A 21,801-nucleotide genomic window follows, 5' to 3' on the forward strand; every position below is an offset into this window, starting at 1 on the left:
AAGTCTTTTATGGTAGTTGTGGATGAGGCTCTTTATCTTCTCAGACGGTAAAGCTGCCCATTCTTCCTGGCAAAAGGCCTGTATTTTTTGATGACTTACTGTATTCAGAATCAGAATTCGTTTATTTTGCCAAGTACAACTGAAGTTGTACCTGGAATTATTTTTGGCACATACAGGGTCGGTACAGTTTAAAATACATACAGTTCGTGTAGAGTATGGATATACGAGGTATATGAATACTTACAAATGTAGCTGAGGAGGACCAGAGGGCTGAACTGAGTGCTCTGTTGAGAGGAGCAGCCACTATGTAAGCAGCGCTCAACTGCTCTGCAGCTATTCAGGAGCCCATAAGGTCCATGGAAAAAAGGAAAAGAAGACAGAGTAGAAATAAGAAATATAGTCCCCGGCTAGCGGCCTAGTCCAAATGCATGTATTCATTCATATTGCTATTAATTTTGACCAAATGTCCTGTGCCTTTGTAGCTCGCAAATCCACAAAACAGCAATTTACCATGTTTCACAGTATAAATGGTATAACTTTCATCCTAGGCCTTGTTGACTTCTTACCAAATGTAGTGTTAAAGTAATTGGGAATCGGCTTTAAAAAAAAAAAAAAAAAAAAAGCCAGATACTTACCTAAGGAGAGGGAAGAATTTGGGTCCTAATGAGCCTTCCTTCTCCTTTCCCAGTCCCTGTTATAGCACTGGCTCCTCCGTAGCAGCATTCAACCAACTTTGGAGGCTTCGGAAATCTTTGCAGGCCCGAGTGCTTCCAAAGTGCACACTCGCGCGTGCGCAGTATGGCGCAGCCTTTGTTTGGGAGGACTCTGCCCCCGAAGACTTCTGAAGTCCCCCGCAGCTTGGGATTTGAACAGAGGAGCTGCCACTGCAATGAGGGCATTGAGAGAGGAGAGGAAAGGCTCATTAGAACCCAGAGCCTTAGGTAAGTATCTGCTTGTGGCTGGATGGTGTAATGGTTAAGGGCTCTGCCTCTGACACAGGAGACCAGGGTTTGAATCTCGGCTCTGCCTGTTCAGTAAGCCAGCACCGATTCAGTAGGAGACCTTAGGCAAGTCTCCCTAACACTGCTACTGCCTATAGAGCGCGCCCTAGTGGCTGCGGCTCTGACACTTTGAGTCCGCCAGGGGAAAAGCGCAATAAAGCGCAAAATACTGTTATTTGTCTTGTCTGTCTTAATTTTTTTTTTTTAAATATAGACTCCTAATGACTTTAATGGTTGTGGCCAAAAATGTTAGCCTCGTCACTCCAAATGACTTTGTGGCAGAAGGTTTGAGGCTTGTCTCTATGCTGTTTTGCATATTGTAAGCAGGATACTTTGTGGCATTTGCATAGTAATGGCTTTCTTCTGGCAACTCGACCATGCTGCCCATCTTTCTTCCAGTGCCTCCTTATTGTGTATCTTGAACCTGACACACATTTTTTCAGAGAGCCCTGTATTTCATCCAAAGTTATTTGTGGGGTTTTCCTTGCATCCCAAACAATTTTTCTGGCAGTTGGGGCGGAAATTTTAGTTGTTTTACCTGACTGTGGTTTGGTTTCAACAGAACCCTATATATATTTACACTATATAATATAGACATATGGCAATGGTAGGGATTAGATTGTGAGCTCCTTTGAGGGACAGATAGTGACAAGATATATAAATATATATACATTGTACAGTGCTGCGTAATATGTCGGCGCTATATAAATACTAAATAATAATAACCCATAATGTTCCACTTCTTAAAATTTGCACACTGCTGACTGGCATTCTCAATTACTTGGATATTTTCTTATATTACACAACATATGCGGGATATCAACCTTATTCCATTACGGTAAGTATAACTCTTCTCACCTATAAATAGCGAAATACCATATAAAGAGAGGCGATAAGGATCCCTGAGTCTAGGCATATAACACTTTATTCACCAAGTATAAAAAAAACAACACAACCTATGTATACCAAAAAAGTTAAAAACAACCCCCATAAAAAAGATGAAGCATATAGTGGTGTGGACCTAGACAACAAAGTCCTTATTGGAGTGCACTCCTTTCTATAGACTTTTATATATGCATACCGGTATATATGTATAAATCTTAGGGCCCAATTAATTATAATGCTTCACAAACGTGAATATCGGATGGAAGATGTCCTGAAGCCAAATGGGTAGATCTGGCCGTCACCCCGTATGCGCTTTGGCATGCCTCTATGTATTGCACATTTACGCATTCATTACTGACCTTTGCAGATAGGTCAAACCTCAACCAGATCACTAGTGTAAGCAACAGCTTGATTAAACTCACGTGACCAAACATCAGAATCGTTCTGTATTGATGTATATATTTTTGCGGGATGTCATAAGACCTATCTCGACCGCACTGAATGCCGTCCTGTTTCTTTGCTCAATGGCTGTAGAACAATGGCGCCTGTAAAGCTGCTCTTGTGCGGCATATGGGACTCGTCTGCCAGTGTCTAAGAGGCACGGGGGACCCTGTTCAGGAGCTAACTTCCGGGTGCGACGTCCGCCCTCTCTCTCAAATGTTATGCAGAAGCCCATGCATGCATTAAACCCAATAAGTGTGAACGGTCTGTCTGGACTCTTCCTCATATGTTTCCAGGGAGATCTTCTAAAGCTCATTATTGAAGCCAGCTTAGCAGGAGACCTCATGAGGCTTCCAGAGTTATGGATGTGGACCTTGTACTGTAATTTCATTGTCATAATGTGGATATGTAGTGTTTGACTTCATATAATTGTACCATGGTGTGTCTTTAATTATTAATTTCTGTGTTTCAGAAAGTGGAGGAACAGCACAGTTCAGGTGGAGATTGGGGCGATGACAACTGGGAGTCGGTGGAAGCAGATCAGGGTAAGATAAGGCAGACTATTCCAGTTTTCATAAAATGCGCACTAAACAGAGGATAACCATCTCCATCAATGCTGTATAGGAAAATGCCCTGAACATGTCTCAATAACTTTGTATCTAAACATACTTAAATGTCTTATGCAGCAGCTTCACCACTTGTGGTTCCTGGACGAAACTCTCGGGTCCTAATTTGTTACACTGTAGGTTCCTGGACGTAAGACTAGCGTCCAGCACTAAAATCCACCACCACTGCGATTGTGCACATACACTAATCCCATTGCATTGCTGCTAGCAACAGTCCCTCATAAAGTTTTAACCCCTACCAAACTAACTGCTTTCATCACCTATACATGGCCTTAAAGCACACCAGAGGTGAAAATAAACTAATGAAATAAACTGTATCTATCTTCCTTCTCCTAAAAATAGCTTTGAGATATTTCACAGTTTTATATTTAAATCTACTTAACCACTTGCCGACCGCACGCTTATACCGTGCGTCGGCAAAGTGGCAGCTGCAGGACCAGCGACGCAGTATTGCGTCGCCAGCTGCAGCCTAATTAATCAGGAAGCAGCCGCTCGTACGAGCGGGGGGCTCCGTGAATAGCCTGCGGGCCGCCGATGGCGGCTCGCAGGCTAAATGTAAACACAAGCGGAAATAATCCGCTTTGTTTACATTTGTACGGCGCTGCTGCGCAGCAGCGCCGTAAGGCAGATCGGCGATCCCCGGCCAATCAGCGGCCGGGGATCGCCGCCATGTGACAGGGGACGTCCTGTCACTGGCTGCACAGGACGGATAGCGTCCTGTGCAGCCCAGATCTCCCGGGGGTGGCAGGTAGGAGAGGGAGGGGGAGGATTTCGCCGCGGAGGGGGGCTTTGAGGTGCCCCCCCCGCAAAATGCCAGCCAGGAGGAGCGATCAGACCCCCCCTGCACATCATCCCCCTAGTGGGGAAAAAAGGGGGGCGATCTGATCGCTCTGAGTGCCCTTTGATCTGTGCTGGGGGCTGCAGAGCCCACCCAGCACAGATCACCTAAAACAGCGCTGGTCCTTAAGGGGGGGGTAAAGGGTGGGTCCTCAAGTGGTTAAAGGAATACTATCGATTCACATATTTTTTTCAATTGACACAGGAATTGTTTGGGAAGTGCTGCTAAGTACTGGTGTATACATTTTAGTAGCAACCTCTTTGTTTACTGTTATCAAAATACTTTCAAACTTTACTGACGCCAAAACTGACGGCAGACTGAGCCATGAGGAGAGGGGAAATTCCCCTCAACCTTGATCAGTTAACTCTGTCACACACAGAGTTACACATAGAGAGAAAGCTCCCAACAGCTGCAGCTTCTGTGTCCTGTGTTTCTGACTGAAGTGTCTGAAGAGAGCAGAGGAAATGTAACTAATTGTCACAGCTTTTCATACTGCTTTTGCTTTCAGAGTTTGATATGTTTGATATTTGCTTTCTGTAGTCTGATATGCAACTCTGGCTGTGCATTGAAGCAAACACCCCTTCTGCAATTGATTTGTCCCAATATAGCTAAATCCTACCCTCAAATTACAGCTTTTGCCTCTGATATTTAAAGAGAACCCGAGGTGGGAATTTATTTGCTAGTGGGGCACAGAGGCTGGTTTTGCACAGTAACACCAGCCTCTGTTACCCCATGCTGTGCCTCAAAGACCCCCCTGTCGCCAGCACAATGTTTACCTAAGCGCTGTCTGTCAGCGCTGCTCCATCGCCTTCCCCGCATCGGCGCTACCCGCCCGTGTCCCTTCCCTCCAGCTGATTGGAGGGAAGTGACGCGGCGGGTAGCGCCGATGCGGGGGAGCGGCGCTGACAGACAGCGCTTAGGTAAACATTGTGCTGGCGACACGCTGCGTGTCGCCAGCACTACGGGGGCTATAGCGGCGCACAGAGGGGTCTTTGAGGCACAGCATGGGGCAACAGAGGCTGGTGTTACTGTGCATAACCAGCCTCTGTGCCCCACTAGCATAATAAATTCCCACCTCGGGTTCTCTTTAACATGAAAAGTAGGAAAATGTTTACACAGCTACTTAGACATTATTTTTACATTGTTATTTTAGAACACTTGGGTATCGATAGTATTCCTTTAAGTTTTTATGATTTTATTGGTTTTGCTCAACACATTCATTAACCACCGAAATCTAACAAGCCAGGGAGTCAACCAGCCACCACTCAGATCCACTCAAAGTGCATAAATCCACAGGAAGAAAAGAAATGACTGGATAACTACAATTGTGGCAATTTAATTAACCATTGTGACAAGAAAACTCACAACGGTTTTTTCTTGTCTCTATGGTTAAATTGCTACAATTGTAGTTATCTAGATGGAGACCCAGTCATTTCTTTTCTTCCTCTCTTTTGGTGGGGTCTGGTCACTCCCCAGATGTTTTTAATCAATTTTTATTTGTTTTATTTTCTAATTTTTTTTAATTTTTTATCCCATAGACTACAGCTGATCACTGTCATGTCTCCCAGGGGGACAGCCATGTCACACGGCTGTCCCCAGTACAGCGCTGTCTTAGATTGCAGCGCTGTACGGCAATAAGACAGCGCTTTCACCATCTAACAGTCTCCCAGCGGCGCTGGGAGACTGAAGGCGGGACGGAGCTCCGCCTACCAAGTGGAGATGCATACTCATCAGTGCGTGTGATATCCTGCAAAACAGGCCTGCAGGACCTTACGCAAATTGGCGTTCGGTCCTGGGACTGATGCTGCGTCCACACTTATCGGCGTGATGCGGTCGGCAAGTAGTTAAATTATGCCAGAGCTAAAATCTATGAATTATTTACACTTGTTATCTCTTTTCTGCTCTCAGAAGCCATTTTCTGCTAGGAAAGTGTTTTATAGTTGGAATTTCTTTTCAGCAAGGGTTACACTGTAGTCTCACCCAGTCCTGACTCAGACAGGAACTGCCACTTAACTCTTTCAGAGAAAGGAAAAAAAAAAACCCACAGCATAGTTATGTGTGCTAGGCACTGTACATACTCATGTCACCTCAGGTATTCAAGATTTGTAGACACCTGTAATGGCTGCTGCCTACATCGATTAGATATGATCACTATAGCGACAGCTCGGGGAACCAATGCTGTATAGATGCATTGCAATGCTGTTGGCTAGCAATGCATCTATACAGCACTGGGGTCCCCAAACTGTGTGCCCTAGCGAACGCATGCAATTGCTACAGATGCACAGGCTGGTGATAATGGTACACTACATGCCAGACTAGTGATGAAATATGACATGGTATCAGTTTAACCAGGACGAGCCAAATAATGTATTTTGAGGTGTTTTAAAACTGTGGCATTTGTCATGTAAAAGTTAGGAAGGGGGGATTCCTAAAAAAAAAAATTTGCATTTATACCTATTTTTTTTCCCTCAATCAATTGCCCTCTTGAAAAATACTTGAAAAAAAATATTACCCAAAGAAAGCCTAGAATGTCCTGATAAAAACAATATATGTATCATAAGACCGACACAAAATTGTCAGGCGCCATAAAGGACCACTGTAGGGGGGTTTGGGGAAACTGAGTTGAACTTACCCGGGACTCCTAATAGTCCCCCGCAGACATCCTGTGCCCGCGCAGCCACTCAAAGATGCTCCGGTCCCGCCTCCGGCTCACTTCTGGAATTTCCAACTTAAAAGTCGGAAAACCACTGTGCCTGCGCAGCCACCCCCTCCCTCCCCACTGACGTCACCAGGAATGTATTGTGCAGGCTCAGTATGGTCTGTGCCTGCACAGTACGCTCCTGGTGATGTCAGCGGGAGGGAGGGCGTGGCTGCACAGGCACAGTGGTTTTCCGACTTTAACGTTGGAAATTCCAGAAGTGGACTGGAGGCAGGGCCGGAGCATTAGTAAGTGGCTGCACACGCACGGAATGTCTGCGAGGGACCATTAGGAGTCCCGGGTAAGTTTAACTCATTTTTTTCCCCTCGACCCCCTACAATAGTCCTTTAAGGGGAAAAGAACCCCGGAACTTGAAGTGATTAAAGTGTACTTAAAAAAAAATAAATACTACCCTTTAGTCTTATCTGGGGCTTCCTCACCATCCTCCCAGGCCAGTCCTCCTCTGGTGTAGAATGCTCCCAGCGGCCCGGGCTGCACATCTGCATTGCAGCCCAACCAGGCTGGCCAGCGGAGGATTGGAGTGGTCCAGGATGATGGCAAGGGAGCCTATGGTCCACAGGGGCTGGAGGAAGCCTGAGGTACGTCATAAATAAAGCTGGCTTTTTAGTCTGAGGCTAGGTTCACACTAGGATGTTGTGGTAATGCAGATTAACGCTTTGTTATAGTCACATAAAATAGGTACAGTAAGGCATACAGGCAATGAAAAGTATGCTTGCCTGTACCTGGAAACGTGTATTTAGCGGTAAATCACTGCAGCAGTGCGTTACCATAATGCTACATGCTACAATTTAATGCTAAACTGTGAACATCGCATAAAGCTTTAATTGCATTGTGGTAAGCGGTGTTATAAGACTTGAAACGTCAGCTATTTGGTGTAGGTTGTGTGTTACTCTTACTGTGATGATCTTTTTAAATGATAGGACTGAGCAAAGCGGAAATAGCTAGGAAAAAAAGAGAAGACAGGCAGCGAGAGATGGAAGCTAAACGTGCCGAGAGGAGGGCAGCCAAAGGACCTCTAAAGCTGGGCGTAAGAAAAGTGGATTAAGGAAAACAAAGAACTACTGCAATCAAAATGTTATACAAATAGGGTTTGTATAACTTTTGCGTACTTGTTATCTGATGTTTTGCAGCACTTTATTTCTTGTACAAGAAGTGATATGCATTATGAAAAGTATGCTTATTTTTGGATGTAATCTGTGAGCCAGATTTGCTCTCTTCACCATAAACGGCACTCAGTACAGGTGGATCATTGATGTGAGGTTGTAGCTTGTTACTATGTGCTCTATTTGCATGGATTGGTCAGCTACATACTGTAAACACCTGCTAAATCTTACCATTCAACAATACCTGCAGAGGTTTTTTATTTTGTGTGCAAAAATGCATACTAATGTAATAAGATGCTAGTACACCAATAGGCTCCTTTTCATACTGTGTCTGCTGCAACTGACAATATAATCTCATAGGGATGTAATTATACATCATAACATTCACGTTGGCACGCACATTGCGTTCCATTGTGATAATACATAGCATTGTGTGACAGTAAAGCATATTCTTAATGGTACTGTATGTGTTGCATCTCAGTTCTAATGTATGATGTAACTGTTTGGTACTGTTATCGTAACATGTAAAGTGGGATAGGAGCCTTATGCAGAGTAAATTTTAACTGTTAAAGGGGCACTACAGCGAAAAACTGTAAAATATGTGCAAACATATACAAATAAGAAGTACATTTTTTTTCCAGAGTAAAATGAGCCATAAATTACTTTTCTCCTATGTTGCTGTCACTTACAGTAGAAATCTGACAGAAGTGACAGGTTTTGGACTATTACATCTCTTCATAGGGGATACTTAGCAAGGCTTTTCTTTATAAAGATATTCCCTAAAAATGATTTAACCCTCTGGGCGATACGATTATATCGCCCAGGAGGGTGCACAGCACAATTTTGTTAAATTTTTTTAAATCATGTAGCGAGCCCTGGGCTCGCTACATGATAGCCGCAGCGCAGCGGCATCCCCCCACCCGGGATTTCCTGCTGGGCTTCCCCGGTCGCCATGGCGACGGGGCAGGATGATGATACTGACGTCAGAGGGAGTTCCGATCCACCCCACAGCGCTGCCTGGCACTGATTGGCCAGGCTGCGCAAGGGGTTGGGGAGGGGGGCTGCGCGGCACGGTGGATCGGCGGCGATCGGAAGTTACACGCAGCTAGCAAAGTGCTAGCTGCGTAAAAAAAAAAATTTTGCAAATCGGCCCACAAGGGCCTAAGAACTCCTCCTGCGCGACATACCCCGAGCTCAGCTCGGGATTATCGCTTAGGAGGTTAAACAATAATGCTGGCCAGCTTCCCTGCTCCCTACACAGTTTTTGGCAGTTGGAGAGAGCAACTGCCATTCACTAAGTGCTTTTGAAAATAAATATATCCCTGAGAATCTCCTACAAAGAGATGGACTAGTCCAAAACCTGTCACTTCTGTCAGATTTCTACTACCTACTGTAAGTGACAGCAACATAGGAGAAAAGCAATTTATGGCTAATTTCACTGTGCAAAAAAAATTACTTATTTCTCCAACCCTCAGCTGGGACACGTCCTTCAGGAGTTTGGGCACGCCCAGACACCTGCTGAAACACATCAGAAAAGTATTAAATGCTCCCGCCCTCCCTCTAACCTCAGTGTATTTGTGTTTCCGCCCGGAAACACACGGAAAGGTAGCTCCTATTTCTTGTTTTTTTCTCACCGGAGGGTGAGTTTTTTTGTAGCCTAGGCGGTGGTACCTTAGTGAGCCGAAGGACTGGGAGAGTCCGGAAGAACGTGCTGCCGCCGCCATTATCCTGGACGCCCTCGGGTGGAGCAGGGTGTGCCAGTTTCCTTCCTCCTGCGCGTCTGCGCGATGCTGGCTTTGACGGAGGACGCAGTGGTGGGGCGCATGACGCACTTCCGGGAGGAGGGAAGTTCCGGAAGTGAGGTCAGGCGGATGCGCAGATGAAAGGACGCCGGGGAGAGGCCGCCATGGGGCATGATGGAGTCGGCAAACGCTCCTGCGGCTTCCGCGTCCCTGAGCAGTGCACCGGCAGCTATGACAGCAACTGCAGCATCGGCGGCATCCACATCCTCAGCCTCCACAGCCAAACAGTCAGATGGTGGGGTGAGTGGGAGATTTCTTCTCCCTTAAGGAAACTTACCATGGAGTTAAGTATTGTAATGAAGTTTCCTTGTCTCTATTATTTTTTTCAGGCCAAAGTGGAGTCTAAATCTGGTGGCTCTAGTGATAGGCCTAGATCTAGGAAAGGTTGCCAATGTCTGTCCAAATTGTCTTCTAGTTATAGGAAGAGTTTGTGTCAGAAATGTATTGATGCGGTTGTAGCCTCTGAGTCATCTGCTATTTTTAAAAATGTTATGCGTTCAGTCAATAAGGATATGTCGGAAACTTTAAGCAAATTTAAAGAGTCTATTTTGCCAGTTTCCACGGGGGTCTCGGAAGCGGGACCTTCTACTGCTCCTATTGTGACCATTCCTCCTCCTTTTTCAGGTGAATTGGGCGAATCAGATCCTCCTGCGGGCCCATCTCAGTTACCCGTTGAATTTGGGGGGGCCCTGAGGGAGGAGGAGGAAAGGGAGGATTTGGGAAGCAGGGGCAATTTCTCTGAGCTTGAGGAAGGAGAGAACGATCAGTCAGAGGAGGACTCGGATGAGGAGTGCAAAAAGCCAGCAAGATTTTTATGTAATACAGAGGAGGTTAATGAATTACTTAAAGCTGTATACACCACTGAACAAATTCCGGAGGTTCAAAGGGAACTTTCTGTTCAGGATCAGGTGTATTCTGGTCTGGCGCAGCAAACGGGTAGAGTGTTTCCCTTTCACCAGGCTCTTAAAGACATTATTGCATCGCAATGGCAGGAGCCAGAACGACGGTTGTTTATCCCAAAGTTGGTAAAGAGAAAATATCCGTTTGCTCAGTCAGATATGGAAAAATTTACAAAATGTCCAAAGATTGATGCTTCATTGTCGAAACATTCAAAAAATGCGGACCTCTCCTTTGAGGACGCGGGGGTGCTTAGAGATGTTATGGATAAAAGAATCGATTTACTACTCAAGAAAGCTTGGGAGTCTGCCTCGTTTGCATTCTTACCAAGTGTGGCAGCTACTTGTATATCCAGAAATTTGAAAGTATGGATGGAAAATTTTATTTCACATATTTCTTCTGGTAAAGCCTTGAATACATATGTCAAGTCTCTGCCGGTGGTCTTGAAGTCAGTGGCTTTTCTGGCAGACGCAGCGGTGGAAATTATTAGGGTTTCGGCCCGCACTACGGCTCTTATCAATTCTGCCAGGAGAGCGCTTTGGCTCAAGACCTGGGAGGGAGACTTAACATCTAAAAACAAATTATGTTCGGTTCCCTTTGAGGGGAATTTGCTTTTCGGGAGTGAATTAGAGAATATTCTTTCCCGCTCAGCTGAAAGAGGTAAACAATTCCCCAGTAGACGTAAACCTTTTCAATTTAAGAAACAGGGAATTTTTAAGAGGCCGGGACAGAGGAGTGAGGACCAGCCCAAACCTCAGTCACAACAAAGGAAATGGTCTTTTCCAGCAGGCAAGGGGAAAGGGGGATTTGCCCTTGCTAAACCCAACAACCCCAAAGAAAATAAGTGACTCTCGGCCGGTGGGGGGGAAGGCTTCGTTATTTTGTTTCCCAATGGTGTCAGATAAATCCAGATCCTTTCATTTTAAAAATTGTAAGGGACGGTTATCGTCCGCAATTTTTTGTTCCACCCCCCATCAGAGTTTATGTGAACAGTCTTCCTCGAGAACAGAGGAAGGCGGACGGTCTTCAAGCAGAAATTTCGAAATTAATTGCAAAGCGGGTAATACTTACGGTACCCCCAAATCAGGAGTACCAGGGGTATTATTCCCATGTGTTCTTGGTGACAAAGAATACAGGGGATTTCAGATTCATTCTGAATCTGAAGTCTCTAAACCCTTATTTGATTTACAGAAAGTTCAGAATGGAGAATATATGCTCAGTAAAGGCTCTGCTGCAGGGGAAGGAGTTTTTTGTGTCGATAGATTTGCAAGACGCATATTTACACATTCCTATCGCCCAGTCGCATCAGAAGTTTCTGAGATTTGCAATTCAGTCTCAGGGACACTGTCGCCATTACCAGTTCCAGGCACTTCCCTTCGGAATTGCGACAGCCCCTCGAATTTTCACGAAAGTGCTGGCCGAGGTCATGAAGTTTCTAAGGCTTCAGGGAATAGAGATAATTCCTTATTTAGACGACCTACTAATCTTTGCCAAGACAGAGCAGACGTTAGTACAGCACAGAGACCAGGTAATCCAAACTCTAACAAATTTGGGATGGATAATAAACTATCAAAAATCCCACTTGACACCAACCCAGACAATTTCATTTTTGGGCTTCGTAATCGATTCAATAAGAGGCAGGATTTTCCTTCCCACAGTAAAGATAGAAAAATTACAGTCAGAGTTGAGAGACCTCTTACTGTCACAGGATTCATCCATCAGAGACATAATGAAGGTTTTGGGATTAATGACAGCAGCACTACCGGCAGTCCCTTGGGCACAGTTTCACAGTCGGGTCCTGCAGAGGTGGCTACTAGCAATCTGGGACAAGACGCAGGAATCTCTAGAGAGGATAGTGCACATCCCGGGGCAAGTAAAGCAAAGCCTACACTGGTGGCTGGACATGTCCAGTCTAGTCCAGGGCAGAGTGTGGAGACAGGAGGACCCAGTCAGAGTTCACACAGATGCAAGTTCATGGGGTTGGGGGGCCACGACCCTAGGTTACCAAGCACAGGGGACATGGTCCAAGAAGTTGGCAAGGAGCCCGTCCAATCTCAGAGAACTTCGGGCAGTGCTGGAGGCGTTTTTTGCCTTTCAGGGAATTTTACGGAACAGGCATGTTCTGGTATTTTCCGACAACGTCTCCGCGGTGGCGTATCTCAACAAACAAGGGGGCACCAGATCAGCGAGTCTGTACCTCTTGTCCACAGAAATTTTTTGTTGGGCAGAAGCAAATCTGCTGTCGGTCGAAGCGATTCACATAAAGGGATCTTTAAATGTGGAGGCGGATTATTTGAGCCGCCACGAACTCGATCAGTCGGAATGGGAATTGAATCAGGAGGTTTTCCTCTGGTTAACAGGGAAACTTGGTTTCCCAGAGATCGATCTTTTCGCCTCCCCGATCAATGCAAAGATACCTCAGTTTTTCTCTCTCCACAGCAGTCCGAACTCTCTGGGATTGGACGCACTGTCGGTACCATGGACATTCAATCTAGGCTATGCCTTTCCGCCCTTAAAGTTAATTCCACGAGTCTTAGAGAAGGTGCAAAAGGAAAGAGCAAACTTAATTCTAATCGCACCTGCTTGGCCCAAGAGGGTTTGGTTTGCCACACTCTTGAGTCTGTCAGTTCAGTCTCCATTACCACTCCCGTTGAGGTCGGATCTGTTGCGACAAGGGCCTGTATTCCATCCCAGACCGGAGTTGTTCAATCTTGCGGCCTGGATCCTGAAAGGATAAGTCTTAGAAAGAAGGGGATATCGGAAAAAACGATTGATACATTATTAAAGTGTAGGAAACCTATCACGCACAAAATCTATAGAAAAGTGTGGAAGGTATTTGATTCATGGTGCATTTCGCATAATAGAATGAGATCTGAGCTGGGTACTATTCTGGACTTTCTCCAGGATGGTCTAGAGTTGAATTTGTCCCTCAGTACGCTCAGAGTGCAGTGTTCTGCGTTGTCTATTCTACTAGATAGACCTTTAGCACAAGAAAGATTAATCCGAGATTTTTTTCGTGCCATACAAAGATCCACTCCGATCAAACAAAAAATTGTTCCACAGTGGGATCTTTCCCTGGTCCTCAATATATTGACCAAGACTCCCTTTGAACCCATCGATGAAATAGATCTAAAATTTTTGACGCTGAAAGTTATCTTTTTAGTTGCAATTACGTCGGCTAGAAGATTGGGAGATCTTCAGGCCCTGTCCATAAAGGATCCTTTTTTGACAATTTTTCCGGACAAGGTGGTTCTCCGGCTTGATCCGAATTATTTACCAAAAGTCTCGTCGGATTTTCACAGATCACAAAGTATTATTCTTCCGTCTTTTTGTGACAAACCTTCTTGTGCTAAGGAGTCTGAGTTTCACTGTTTAGACGTAAGACGGGCTATTTTGGCCTATTTGTCAAGAACCAGGGATTTTAGGAAGACCTCTCATTTATTCATTTTATATGGTTCCAAAAATTGTGGGCTCCAGGCATCTAGACAAACTATTGCTAAATGGATCTGTGAGGTGATTTCTTTAGCCTACAAGATTTCAGACTCCACTCCACCAACGGGTATTAACGCCCACTCAACTCGCTCCATCTCGACATCATGGGCAGAGAGAGCGGGGGCTACAGTGCAGCAGATATGTCAGGCGGCGACCTGGGCAAGTCCTTCCACCTTTGTCAAACACTATAGAGTGGATGTGCTGTCGCAACAGGATTTGTCGTTTGGCAGGAAAGTGCTACAGGCTGTAGTCCCTCCCTAGGTGGGTCATTTACTTTTCCATCTCTCCTGAAGGACGTGTCCCAGCTGAGGGTTGGAGAAAGCACCTGCTAGACTTACCGGTAGCGGTGTTTCTATCCTGAAGCTGGGACACTGTCCGCTACCCTACCCTTCTGCGCACTTTCCTGGCGTCTGTTCCTGTTAGAGGTCACTAGGAGGTGCTTCGCTCCTCTCTTCTTTCCTGGTGTGTCCGGTCTTCAACTTTCTATACACTGAGGTTAGAGGGAGGGCGGGAGCATTTAATACTTTTCTGATGTGTTTCAGCAGGTGTCTGGGCGTGCCCAAACTCCTGAAGGACGTGTCCCAGCTTCAGGATAGAAACACCGCTACCGGTAAGTCTAGCAGGTGCTTTCTACATGTTTGCACATTTTAAATTTTACAGTTTTTCGCTGTAGTGCTCCTTTAAAGAGGAACTCCAGTGAAAATAAATATAAAAAGGTGCTTAATTTTTACAATAATTATGTATACATGATTTAGTCAGTTTGCTCATTGTAAAATCTTTCCTCTCCCAGATTCACACTCTGACATGTATTACATGGTGACATTGTTACTGTGGGCAGATTATGTAGCTGTTCTGGCTTTAACAGACAGCTATAAACAGCCATTTCCTGTGTGTGTCATTGTTACATTGTGGCAGTTTGCCCAGAGTACCGTACGGTACCAGAGCCTCTTGTGGGAGGGGTTTCAGCACAAAATCAGTCATACAGCGCCCCCTGATGGTCTGTTTGTGAAAATCATTATATTTTTCATGTAAAAGTGGGTATCAGCTACTGATTGGGATAAAGTTCAATTCTTGGTCGGAGTTTCTCTTTAAAGAGAACCTGTACTGAGTAAAAAAAGTTAAAATAAACACATGAGGTAACTTCAAATGAACATTACATAGTTACCTTGCCATCAGTTCCTCTCAGAAGCTCACCATTTTCTTTTTACAGTGATCCCTTCCAGTTCTGACAACATTTTGTCAGAACTGAAATATATCAGTTACTGTCAGTTACAGCTGAGAGGAGAACTGATGTGTCCATGTTTCCCTATGGCTCAAGTGGGCGATGTTACAGTTTAACTGTGTGCTGACCAGGAAGCTGTTATGGTGTAATGGCTATTTTCAAAATGGAGGACGGAGAATTCCATTGATCACAGTGGACAAACAGGACGCAGGAGAGGAAAAATAGATTGAGGAGTAGACTACACAGGAGGTAAGTATGACCTGTGTATGTGGATTTTGACTTTTAATTTCAGTTCAGATTTTCTTTAATTTCAGTTCAGGTTTTCTTTAAGGCTTTTGTGGCCCATTTCCTGTTGGTAGAATAACTGAGTTATAGCATTATCCTGTTACAATTTTCACTAGCACTATTATCCACCATAAAAAACAAACTTTATCTTTTTTTTTTAAATCAAATTCCATTCATGTGTACACTGGAATTACCTATACTTTCCAACACAAGGGTGAATAACAGGCTATTGCTGGCATGCATTCTTGTGAGAGATTAGGTATTTTTGACCATGGGGTCAGAGAACAGTTCATCTGGTTTAACACTTGCCAAAGTAATGCCAGACCATATGGGGTTGTTTAAATGCTATTGAATTAAAGTGCTCACCCTTCCCATACGATCTGGTAAAGTATCTAAAAATGTTGTCCAAAATTCCTCATTGTTCATCAATTAGCTTGTGTGTAATTGCTTCTGAGCATTTTTACAGGGAATGAGCAATGAGATGCAAAGTATTTTGAGTTGGTGCATTTTATACATATTTAACCACTTCCCCTCCCCTGGGACAAAAATCTACACCCTTGCTTTACCTTGCAGGGACATAGATACTCTGCCCCTTGCTGCCGTGCACTCCTGTTTGCTCCCGCACTTGTTCTCTGGTGGAGGGGGATGAATGATTGGGAATGCAGTTCCCATTCATTAAGCTAAGTCCCTGTGTGAATGAGCCCCGGCGATCATTGAGGTGCCGCGGCATTCACAAAAGCAGAAAGCAACATGGCCATGTATTGCTTCCTGTTTAGCGTACTAATAGTACTCAAGCGAAAGGAATCCATGAGGACATCTAGTGGCCAAATAGTAAAATTACATCTACAAAATGTTTTTATTTTTTTTTTAATAAAAAGTCCCACATTTAAAGTTAAATCTTTCCCTCCCATAATACCCAGTTTCTTGTTTTAAAAAAAAAAAAAAAAAAAAAACAACAAATGTTACCTTAGGGACTGAACTTTAATATGTATATCAAGAGGGTATATTACTGTTATTTTTTAAATCATGGGCTTGTAAATAGTGAAGGAAGCAAAATTGAACAAAATGCACTTTTTTTCCAAATAAAATATTGGCACCATCAATTGTATTAAGGTAATTTAAATGTTGCAATAACCGGGACAAATGCGTTTTATTTTAAAATTATAATGTCCAAAAACTGAGATTTTCTTAGCAAGAAGTACCACCCAAAGAAAGCCTAATTGATGGGTAATAAAACAAGATATAGATTGTATCATTATTATATGTAGTAATACATTTATAGGTGAATGGAAGGAGTACTATTGCTCTGGTTTTTAAAGAGACACTGAAGTCTTGTTTACCTTATTTTGTTTTTCAGCAATAAATTCTAAGCTGAATTGTTGCATCGCTGCAGCAGAACGAGTTATTTATAGCCCTGAAACTGACCTGAAAAGTTTTAGGGATTGCATCATTCTCCTTCCTGGTAGAGGCAGAGCTGTATGCAGTAGCTCTGACTCTATTCCAGTCAATCTCTGCTTCTCCCGACCCCTCTGTTTTCTTTCACTGAGAGGAGTGGGGAGAGGCAGAAATCGGTGGAGATTGACTGGATAAGAGGCAGAGCTACTAGGCAAAGATCTGTCTCTACCAGGCAGCAAAATCTGCAAAGTCATGGAACTTTGCAGGTCAAGTTCAGGGCTATAGATAACTCGTTCTGCTGCAGGGATGTGGCAAATCAGCTTAGAATTTATTGCACAATTTACAGTACAATCACTGCGAGTGGAAAAAAGAGTGTGCCATGCTGGTCTGAACTTGGTTGTGGCGGACTATAATGACCGCCATGCCCAAAAATGGTAGCTGACATAATCATCATCAATTAGGGCCCCTTTCCACTACAAGCGCTATTGCAATCGGGCTTGGAGTGGAAAAATGCTTTTAATGATCATCGTGCGCACGCTGGTCTGAAGTTTATAATTATTGTTCTACCCAAAAATTAGTCTGCCAAGGCATAGTTCAGACCAGCGTGGCAATAATATGTGTATTCGATTCAATACAAATACTTGTGTTGAATCTAATGCTATGAAAGTGACACACTACTGAATTCATTTTTTTAGTTTCATGATGCAATATGTATGCTGGCACATACTGCATCTTGCCTGCTGGACTGAGGATCCCCTGTGGTTAGTTCAATTATGATTTTATTTATAATCCGATTAACCTCCTTAGCGGTAACCCCGTGCTGGACACGGGGTAAGCCGCCGGAGGGTGCCGCTCAGGCCCTGCTGGGCCGATTTTCATAATTTTTTTTTTTGCTGGACGCAGCTAGCACTTTGCTAGCTGCGCCAGCACTCTGATCGCCGCCGGCCCCCGCCCGATCGCCGCTATCTGTTGCGGCGTGCGCCCCCCCCCCCCCCCCCCCCAGACCCTGTGCGCTGCCTGGCCAATCAGTGCCAGGCAGCACCGAGGGGTGAATCGAGACTCCCAAGGACGTCCCGACGTCGGTGATGTCATCCCGCCCCGTCGCCATGGCGACGGGGGAAGCCCTCCAGGAAATCCCGTTCTTTGAACGGGATTTCCTGATCGGAGATCGCCGAAGGCGATCGAAGCGGGCGGGGGGATGCCGCTGAGCAGCGGCTATCATGTAGCAAGCCCTGGGCTCGCTACATGATTAAAAAAAAAAAAAACTGCTGCCCTGCCCCCTGGCGGAATTTTTCATACCGCCAGGGGGGGTTAAATCTGACATGTCCAATCGGGATTTGATTCAATTCGCCATTGCAAAACAATGGCGAATTGAATCCCGATTGGACATGTTGGCTTTAATCGGACCGTACATAGAATCATAATCGAATTGCACAAAGAATTGTATCGTGTAAATGGGGCTAAGGGATGTGTAGAGTATGGATCTGAATGTGAATACACTACTCCATGCTGAAAGTGTTTACTGAAAACCATTGCTATTTCTTCTCCTGCAAATGTTTTCCTCAAAACTGGGTTCAAATTCAGCTGTAACATGGGTCAGCTCTGCACAGTTTTTGCTAAGGGCCCTTTTCCAATACACAGCTAAATTGCTAGGGTTGCTACTTCATCATAGAAATCATAAGAAGTATTTTCCACTATAGTGATTCAATTTGCAAATGGCAGTTGCTTTCAGGAGTGATAATACAATGCAAATGAAAAATCACAATCTCATACCAAAATTAATGAGCAATTGCTGGTGTTTGCTAGAGGAAAAGGGCCCTTATAGATGATCAGAACCACATCCTGTCACATGTGCTTACTGCCACCACCCTCCAGTGTGCATCTATGAGATAGGAGCAGCTGACAGGTGGTGGATGTGCTGCTTTTGTGAAGAAAGGTTTAAGGTGCATACACACATCAGACTATAGTCTTTGGAAAATGAAAGATCACAGACCAATCTTACCACCCTTCCTGTAGTATAAGAGCCATACTTTACACAGTCTTTTCTATGGAGCTGAACTCCACATCAGGAAAAAATCTTTGCAAGATGCTGCACACACACACAAAAGATCAGTATCTGCAAAAGATCCATTCCTGCAAATTGCAATGATAGTCTATGAGATCTGCAGATCATCATACACACATGATTTAACTGACATTCATCTGCAGATCTGAAAATCCATCCTGGTGGATCTGATCTGCAGATGAATGTCAGTTAAATCATGTGTGTATGATGATCTGCAGATCTCAGACTATCATTGCAATTTGCAGGAATGGATTTTTGGCAGGAACAGATCTTTTGCAGCTACTGATCTTTTGTGTCTGTACAGCATCTGTGTTTGCAGCATCTTGCAAAGATTTTTTCTGATGGGGAGTTCAGCTCCATAGAAAAGACTGGGAAGGTATGGCTCTCATACTACATGAAGGGTGGTAAGATTGGTCTGTGATCTTTCATTTTCCAAAGACTATAGTCTGATGTGTGTATGTGGCCTTAGAGAGGCTAGGCAGAGCTGCAGATTTGACCATGTTACACACAGTTTTTAGCTTGCTGTAATAGGTAGAGGAAACATTTACACAATATGAAACATTTCTCTTTCACGATACAGAAGTGGATACATATTCTTTGGCCTGCTACTATGTTTATTTGGAGGATAAATATTCTTAACTGCAACAAAATGATCACCTTTGTGTCACTCATTTGTATAATTAATCTGCCTTTCTCCAACCTATCTGAACACTTTATTCCTTTGTGCTTTCTATTAATAGGGCCCTCAGGAGTCCTGGGAAGCTGGGACATCTTCTATAAAGAATGGACATGGTCAAAGATTTCATAATATTTATGGTGTACATGTTTATCTTAAATACAGTGCTGTATATCACAGCCAAAGAATAAAATAACATTTTCCAAGCCAGAATTTATTTACTGCTTCAGTAATTCCTTGTACATATATATAATAAACTACATTAAAAAAACACAGATCTCACTGTGCAAGTCTTTGGTGCAATTGGATTACGGATATACATTGATTTAGCTCCATGTCATGGATAAAGTTGAAGATGGTTCTGCACATTAATGTATCGTGTCTGTAAATTTGTTTTTCATAAAAACATTAAAAATAGATAATTTATTAAGTGTGGTTGGGATTGATGCACCGCTGTAACATGGCAATTACTGGGTGACTTCAGGCACTAAGTTCTCAAACATCCACATTAGCAAGGCTGGATTCACACACTGGACTGTGCATAAATCGCACATTATAATGTGTGTGTGAATTGCAATGGACACTGTGTGCATAAAACAGATGCTAATTGGAAGGCTGCATGCAGTGGGTTAGAATAACATGATCAGTTCCATTGAATTGTATAGGCAGTGAGCTCACATGAAGAATTATTCTTCAATGCAGCAGATTTAATGTGAATGCACCCTAACATTTGTTTCAAGTGAAGCTATCATCTACATACTGTGCCATCCCATAATGCAATTCAGTCGGCTGCTTGTTGAGATGCAGGGGTATGCCTGATCTGTATGCTGGGGTTTCCTAGCTTGCAATGCAGCAGAACTTCTCTAATGTACCAGCAGCCATGATACTTTCCATTCATCTAGCCTATACAGGAGTTTTCCAGCAACACGTCCACCAAAGTGGTAAACTGAGGGCATACATGTAAGTTAGGTGAACAAAGACATAATTATAACAAAAATACTCATTACAGAAGCTCCACCTGAGCCCATCAATGTAAAGTCTGAAAACACCAGGAAGAGCAAAAATCTTAACCCACAATAACAGGCTTTATAAAATCACACAAAATATACATTTTATAAAACATTCACTAAAATAAAGCTCTTTTCCAGTGACAGCATAAGTGTATATTACTTGGCACCATGTAACCATTGTAGAAAAAAAAAAGTCTAACAAATTTGTTTAAACCTGATAGAAGAACTTTCTTACAGCACAAGTATACAGTAGCATATTATTCTCTTGTGCTATGGCTGATGCCCAACATACTGGGGTCTGGCAGTGAGCTGGCACAGTCACATACAGCAATACATGAGCTTTCATCTTTAGTTTAAAGACGATGTGGAGGACAGGTTGAGAAGATTTGAGTCGTCCGGAATCTGCACAAAAAGAAAAAAAATCATTAGGATGAAAATGATTTGTTTGGCATAATTACATAGTTATTTTGGTTGAAAAAAGACATACGTCCATCGAGTTCAACCAGTACAAAGTACAACTCCAGCCCGTCCCCCACATACCCCTGTTGATCCAGAGGAAGGCGAAAAAACCCCCACAAGGCATGTTCCAATTAGCCCCAAAAGGGAAAAATTCCTTCCTGACTCCAGATGGCAATCAGATAAAATCCCTGGATCAACATCATTAGGCATAACCTAGTAATTGTAGCCATGGATTGTATTGTATTTAATTGTAGGGGTAGCAAGTATATTGCACACTTTAAAGGCAAGCTCCAGCCACTAAAGGCCTGAATGGCAATACATATACTGTATGTAGTCTAGGCACTGTGAACAGTTAGATGAACATATAAAATTTACATCTGGTACATCATATTGGATAAAACAGACTCACATTTATATCTGTTAAAGAGACTCCGTAACAAAAATTTCAGCAGTATTTCTCCTATCCTACAAGTTCCTGAGGCTATTCCATTGTGCTCTGGCTTACTGCAGCACTTTCTACTTGCACCATCTCTGTAATAAATCAACTTATCTTTCCCCTGTCGGATTTGTCGGCTGTGTCTGGAAGGCTGCCAACTCTTCAGTAATGTGAACAAGTTCACTCCCTCCAAGCCCCTCCAGTGCTACCGTGATGCTTATTCCTCACAGACAATGTCCCTTGCTCTCACTGTCAGCTTGTCTGCTATCTGTGAGGCTGATAAACACAGACTGATAAAACTGAACAAAATAGCTGGCTGAGGAGGAAGCTGCCTGTCAGGCTGACACCAGTGCAGAGCCAAGACACAGCTTGTCATGCTTCATTGACACAGAGCTCTTTCAAAACTTGCACATAACCTCTGGAGACTGAATTCAATGTGTAACTCACTG

The 21,801-nt window shown here is 43.8% G+C and overlaps 2 protein-coding genes across 4 annotated transcripts in view; one reads left to right on the forward strand and one right to left on the reverse strand.

Moving 5' to 3' along the window:
- Positions 1-19,664, forward strand: part of SCYL1 (SCY1 like pseudokinase 1) — a 107,989-nt gene extending 88,325 nt beyond the window's left edge. The window contains exons 17-19 of the mRNA XM_068259437.1: positions 2,800-2,872; positions 7,431-7,598; positions 19,512-19,664. Of these exons, the coding sequence (XP_068115538.1) occupies positions 2,800-2,872; positions 7,431-7,555 (198 nt within the window). The 3' untranslated portion in view covers positions 7,556-7,598; positions 19,512-19,664. The remainder of the gene's footprint in view (positions 1-2,799; positions 2,873-7,430; positions 7,599-19,511) is intronic.
- Positions 19,665-20,513: 849 nt separating this feature from the next.
- Positions 20,514-21,801, reverse strand: part of CDC42BPG (CDC42 binding protein kinase gamma) — a 327,785-nt gene continuing 326,497 nt past the window's right edge. For all 3 annotated transcript variants that reach the window (XM_068259435.1, XM_068259434.1, XM_068259436.1), the window contains one exon: positions 20,514-20,859. In XM_068259435.1, coding sequence (XP_068115536.1) covers positions 20,806-20,859 — 54 coding nt within the window. In that variant the 3' untranslated portion in view covers positions 20,514-20,805. The remainder of the gene's footprint in view (positions 20,860-21,801) is intronic.

The sequence above is a fragment of the Hyperolius riggenbachi genome, chromosome 11 (genome assembly GCF_040937935.1).
Source record: "Hyperolius riggenbachi isolate aHypRig1 chromosome 11, aHypRig1.pri, whole genome shotgun sequence".
In the NCBI taxonomy this organism is placed as follows: Eukaryota; Metazoa; Chordata; class Amphibia; order Anura; family Hyperoliidae; genus Hyperolius; species Hyperolius riggenbachi.